At 40.1% G+C, this 6,325-nt stretch overlaps 1 protein-coding gene across 1 annotated transcript; it reads right to left on the bottom strand.

Annotated features, from left to right (window-relative positions):
• Positions 1-25: 25 nt before the first annotated feature.
• polr3d (polymerase (RNA) III (DNA directed) polypeptide D) lies at positions 26-3,852 on the bottom strand. The gene is made up of 9 exons (XM_062417725.1): positions 3,745-3,852; positions 2,239-2,392; positions 1,968-2,011; positions 1,728-1,882; positions 1,524-1,648; positions 1,279-1,438; positions 838-1,085; positions 598-750; positions 26-433 (listed from the first exon to the last, which is right to left on the bottom strand). Exons 2-9 carry the CDS (start codon positions 2,389-2,391, stop codon positions 317-319), a joined length of 1,155 nt encoding a protein of 384 aa, XP_062273709.1. The 5' UTR covers position 2,392; positions 3,745-3,852; the 3' UTR covers positions 26-316.
• Between the last annotated feature and the right edge of the window lie 2,473 nt (positions 3,853-6,325).

The raw sequence follows: 6,325 nt of genomic DNA, 5'->3' as shown, positions 1-6,325 counted from the left end.
CATTTACATCCATGTACAATCTTGTCAAGTCATTTCAGATATAGAGAAAAGAAAAAAATACTGAAATTTGGCACACCATTCAACATCTGAACCCTGAATTAATATGCCTATTCCACAAAAAGAAAAATATAAACAGTCTTGTTTCAGATTTATATATAGTGTATTTTAGAATGTTATTATAGCCACTTTCATGCCATTGGTATTGTATTGGATGTCAAATTTCAGTGATACAGTCCATAGTAACAGTGAACACCTTGTCAACACCACAACGCACCACAACTGGATGCATCTGTCGGCTTGAGGAGGCTAAAGAGCATCAAGCGCTGCTCTCTAGTAGAGCCTCGAAGTCTGGTGAGCAAACCATTTTGTGTTTAACATTCCCTAATACAGTCAAGTCGCCCGTTCGTCCCTCTGCACCAATAGAGACCAGTTCCTGAGAAAACAGGGAGTAGGGGAGAAAAGTATGTCAGATTTAAATATTTATTCCGTGACAAAATAAGTCAGCAGTGGTCTGAAGAGAGACACTTGAAAATAAATGGTGTTGAACAGTGTAGACACAGACAAAACAGAGAAACATCAATCAATATACTATCATACCTGAAGGAAGGAGCATGATGCTCCTAGAGACACATCGAGCGTCACTTGTCCCAGTATGAGCTGTACCCGGCCAGACTTCCGCACCAGCATCTTTCCTACAAGACCCTCCCGCAGATCTTTCAGATTGCAAGTATTTTCTTCAGCTGGCTCTTCCTGTTAAATATTAGAATGTCATTTACACACATAAACACAGCACTGATCTCCTCATTTATTTGTAACATAGACAACAGCTACATCTACCTGAGACTCTGTCTTCAGAAGTACCGACTGCCCGTCTTCTGACTGCACCTCAGTTTTCACCGGCCTGTGTTCTACAGTGGGTGGCTGGCCCGGGAGCGAGTCAGGCAGCTGCATGAAGAACAGCTCCTCCCCTTTGCTTAGACTCCACCTATGCAGCAGGTCAGGCAGAACTTCAGGCTCCGGAATAGGGGGAATCTTGTAAAAAGCCTCCGACTTCTTTATTTCAGTTTCCTCTGGCTCCTGTTTCACTGAAGAGAAGAAATTGTGCATTTTTAGCAATGAGTTATATGGACAACACACCTCTAAGTCAAGTCCTGCTTTCATAAGACATTAGAATTATTGGAAAGACAAGCTGCTAAATCTTTTGTTTTATCTTATTGCAAAATATTTATATCACCGTCAAAGTAACAATAAAAGCAGAGTGCATATTAGTAAATTTACCTTCTACGGCAGGTTCCATGGGTTCACCATCCTCCTCTATCTTCTCAATTTTAACAGTAGCAGCATTAAATTCCTCTCTGAATCCCCATCCTGATACAGCAAGAGGAAGCTGGACAGGGCAGCTACTCTGCTCACTCCTCAAGAAAGGATCATCTATAAACTGAAAAAATGCAATCGGTATGACAACGGAAAATACAAAGTAAATAGCACTTCATAATGATTTGAATCCCCCGAGCACAACTCACATTGTCTCGTTCCAGCTTACGTAGAATCTCTTTGGTCTCCTCCTCAGTCTCTCTCTTCTCTTTTTTGATATTGATGATGGGTGAAGGTCCAATGCTCGGAGCATCTCTCTCAGTTTCATAGCCACCTACATTTAATGGAAAATGTCACTTCATTGCAGTGTTCAAGAGATGACGTCGTAAGTCGTTATCCAGCTAAACACCCACCTCTCTTTTTCAGCATCATCTCTGCAGGTCCCTGTTCAAAAATAGAGTGGGACTGGATGACCTCAGGGCGACCCCGGCCCCTTCCTCTCTCTCTGGGACCTCGGCCCCGATCCACATCCTTCCTTTCTCTTCTCTGCCCAACTTCAACTTTTGGTCTGTCGTAATAGACAAAGTTATTGATCAACATTCAGAAAAATTGTTCCCACATCTTTTTCTCTTGAGGTCAATTGGGAAACTTACTCTTCTTTTGCTTTTCGGCCAATAATGTTGGGCGCATACGTTTTCTAAAAAAAACAACAACAACAAAAAAAATCAATATGTGAATAATTACATTTATATGGCAATAATTGGAAATCGAGTTTTATGTCATTCACTCAGTTTTCACAAATCACATTGGCGCTGTGCCTACAAGGTCTTGATTTGTTCAAATTGTTGAGGAATTTACATTCAATGGTTTTACAGTGTGTTCATTTCATACAGTTCTTTGTTACTCTGACACACAGTATATTACCTTCTTCACTCCCCCAAGGGTGAGGTCTCTAGAACGCATTGAGGGGAGACGGCCAGGAGCCGATGGTCGGCGACCCATCACAAGGCCCCTGCCACTCCCTCCAGGGGTTGGGACACGTTGACCACTGCTATCATTTGAGCCTGAATCAGCCATCCTAAATAGGGGTGAAAGTGGAAAATGAAGATGTGTGAGTCTTTCATAGTATGAACATTATTACTCATTATATTCATATTACAGTTTGTGTCACGATTGACAGGTTAACTTATAACTTTCTGAACTTACTTTATCGTTCTAGCTGAAAAAACAGAGTTTTAATTGTTATGTTGTATTTACTTTAATTTTTAATGCATTATGAGCAGCACTCTAAAATGCTCTTGTGTATGAACAACAACTGCATGAAGTGCATACTATTTCTGTTGAAATATTTAAGAATGCAAGCACTGGACACTAAACCCGCATAACAAATAGACAGACACCATTAAGTTCTGGCTTAACGTCAATAATACTACATTTCAAGTAAGTTTTCACTTTGCTAGGCATAATATTCTTTTTAAATTAGTTCTGACTTTATGGTAAGCATGAGTTACCATGGTTACATGTATTGAACCAGCAAGGGGGCTCTCACGAATTACAGCTCAGTGCACTGGGAAAAAAAACACACTATCACAAAAGTATGTTGAACAATAGCGCAGATATTGAGTATGTACTGTACAGTGTGTAATTTCGGATGCGGCGAGTCAATCCTGGCTCCAAAAATACAAGATGGCAATGGTGAAAATGTTAAACTCGAGACTTCAAAACGCAAGTCTACAAACTAATGGTTCACAGTAGCTACGTCCATTCATTACATACAATGTCTGATGTGTATTATCCTCGCTAATGGCAGAACAGAAATAAGTGCTTTGAGACGGCTTTCAAAATGATCAATCAGAAGCACTTCGGGTTCAAGCTAGCCTCCAGGAGCGACGAAAGATCAAATGAGAAATAAGATGTGTCCCATACGTCTCCACGCATCCTCAATGGGACGGACGCAAGAAAAAGACTTGAGATGCACCCCAGTAACGTTACCAAATGGTACCATTGGTTACAGTCATTACTAATTGTTCACTAATTTAGATTAAACCTGCAGATACAGTTGAACACTAGCTTCAGTCTCACAGCGGCTACGTATCATTAAACAATATATTGATTTATTGTACAATATAAAACAAATCAGTGTTTTTTCTCTGAATTGAAACGTGCTAATCTTAAAGCATTAACCTCTCATTTAAGTCACACAAACAAGTGACAGCCGCCTCCTGCGTACATGTCTAATGACCACTACACACTGCTGTCTTTTCAGCGAGCATGACACGAAATATTTATATTTAGTGTCCAAAAAAACAGCAAATATTCAGCAACACGTGGTCAAATCTCAACACGAATACATGGGTGCAATGTAAGGATAATGCACTTTAACACTGTCGGTGTTCACTTTTGACACACATATTTCGTCCATATACTTACGTTAAAAGTATTCGGATGTCCTAATTAGAGAATAACTCCAAAACTTGTTAGAAGAGTCATCACAAATGTTCATTTGCTAGTGCTGTTTCTGACACTGCATGATAACACGCAGCCATGACACTTCCGCAGTGTCATCAGCGACAGTTCATGCGGATCAAACCTGCGCACAAAGAACCGCAGTCATCAGTTTCTGTTTAATGCACGGGAACGGGACAGCTTGGACATCATTTAAAAAGTATGTGCATGTAGAGTGGTGGTCTAAATTAGGAAATGTGATTTGGTGTGTGCCTGCTGATCAGATAATAATAATATATATATATGGGTTTTTTTGTTGTTGTTTTTTGAAGACACAAAATAAGGTTATTCGTGATGCAAAAACAAAACAGACAGGCATTCACTGGATGTGTTACAGTAAAAAAAATAATAATAATAATAACTGTAATGCATTATAGCTTACATCAGAACTACAGTTATTAATGAACACCAGACAAATATTTTCATATCACAACACAGGTATAATTTACTGGAGATATTTTCCCCAGCTTTGTCACCACAACTGTAAAGTGCTGGTGCTGGTGCTGCATGGATGGTACACCATAGGTGGTAATGAAGAGTTGCTCAATACAACTGGTTAATGTCCTTTTCTGACATTACAAATGCTTTATGTAAATTGGGCCAAATACTCTACTAAGTTCACACATAGCAAACCCTCCTCTAACAAACTGGTTACTCCCATCTCTGGAGCGGAGAGGGTTATTTGGACAGAGGCAGACTGTCATGGCATGACTAATGATGGATGATTGCAGTTTAATTACACTCTGAGGGTATCACTTATCTGTGGCTGGCTAGGAATAAATGAAGCTTTTCAATACCATTCACAGTCTGTGGAATTACAGCGATATATCTTTGTCATTTTTTTCATACAAATATGATGTGTTTGTGAAAAGTCTGCACTCTCACTATCAGTGTGTTGCTTATTGTAATGCTCTATTTTTTTGCAGCAGATTATGGCCATTAATCTGGGGAGGGTCTCTTGTGATTATTATTTTTTAATCTCTAATGAAATCCCAATGAAGTCATCCCGTGAGGTTGAACCAGTACAAAAACATCCCAGTGAAAATTAATGCCATTGGAAATCTGCTTACTCTGGATTTACACAGTGGCATCCCTTCCCCAAGGATGGCCTGGGTGGAGATGCCCTGTGGAGTTAGTCCATATGGCATAACAGTTGGCACATTTATATTTTTGAGGTCTTGATGGTGCTCTATGTAATTTACTGGGACACCACTCACAACGTAATCTCTTTTGAATACTCTGTAGCAAGTGGAGCGTGTATAAAATGGTTATTTTTTACTCCCCAGCCTCTGTGTTCATCCATGTCTCAATATCTGAGATGTGACATTTATGAAAGCAGCTAAGTGCTCAGTGTATATTACAGTGTGAGGATTTCATGCCTCAGGCAGACTTACGGGCGAGTGTTGTGTATGATTGGCCAGCAAGTGCATGATGCTCACAAGGTTGACTGAGTGCTTCACCGTGGTCACGCTCCAGTCAGCAAAATTTCAAATTTTAGGTTTTATCCATCCTGTGTGGCTTCATATAGGAGTCAAGTAAACATCATCTTCAGCGCCCACAGCAAAAATGAGATTGGGAGGGGGGAGGAGGTGGTGTTGGATGAGTGTGTGGGGGGGTGGGGGTTAGAGTGTTTGTGTGACACAGAGAGAGAAACAGAGAGAAACAGACGGAGAGCAGGAGAGACAGAGAGGAGCCTGTGTGTTCGTTTCACCTCCTAATCAGTTTTCCTGGGGGATCTATCATCGACTGCAGCAGAGGAGGCAAACAAAAAGCGGAAAAAGAAGACGGTAAATTTCAGACCTGGTGTAATCTTCTCCCATCCCAATTTGGAACATCATACAAGTAAGGAATTATCTTATATCAGCCTGCTTATAGATGCCCATGGTGCTCAGAAAATAAACCCACTGCCCTCAGTGTATATGATATGATATAATCCTATGATGTGACAGCGCGTTTCATTTGTTCATTCTCAAGTCATATTAGACATGGGTCAGAGGATTGCTGAAGTTGGAGTCATCTCTTCTTGTTCTATTTTCTGCTGATGAATACAAGCATATATGTATTACCTGACATGTGTTGCAATCTTTGGCCATTTATCACTTCCCACCAATGCCAACTCTACAGTTCATGTAATGAGATTGGTGCTCAAATTTCCAGATGTTAATTGTGCAAGAGAATGCAGCACATAATAGTGTTAATCGCACGATTTCTTTTTTTCAAATGCTTGTTCATTGAACTTCACACAGTGTTTCGTGGTATTTAATACTGTGTAATGGTGATTTCACTACCTTTAGTTTCAAAAATACATTAAGAAAATGTCATTTTCTTACTCTGCTTGTTCAACTGTCTAAATATATTGTTAAGTAAAAAAAGCAAAAAAAGAAGAATCACTTTGAACCACAGGGTTGCTGTCTGTGCCCTGCTCCATATGCATGAATGCAGCAGCTTCTTTCGTGATGCTGTCACACACAGATAACAACATCAATGTGTGTGTTATGGATTTCAG

Source organism: Scomber scombrus, chromosome 4 (genome assembly GCF_963691925.1).
Source record: "Scomber scombrus chromosome 4, fScoSco1.1, whole genome shotgun sequence".
In the NCBI taxonomy this organism is placed as follows: Eukaryota; Metazoa; Chordata; class Actinopteri; order Scombriformes; family Scombridae; genus Scomber; species Scomber scombrus.
This window is presented reverse-complemented; position numbering and strand designations above follow the sequence as displayed.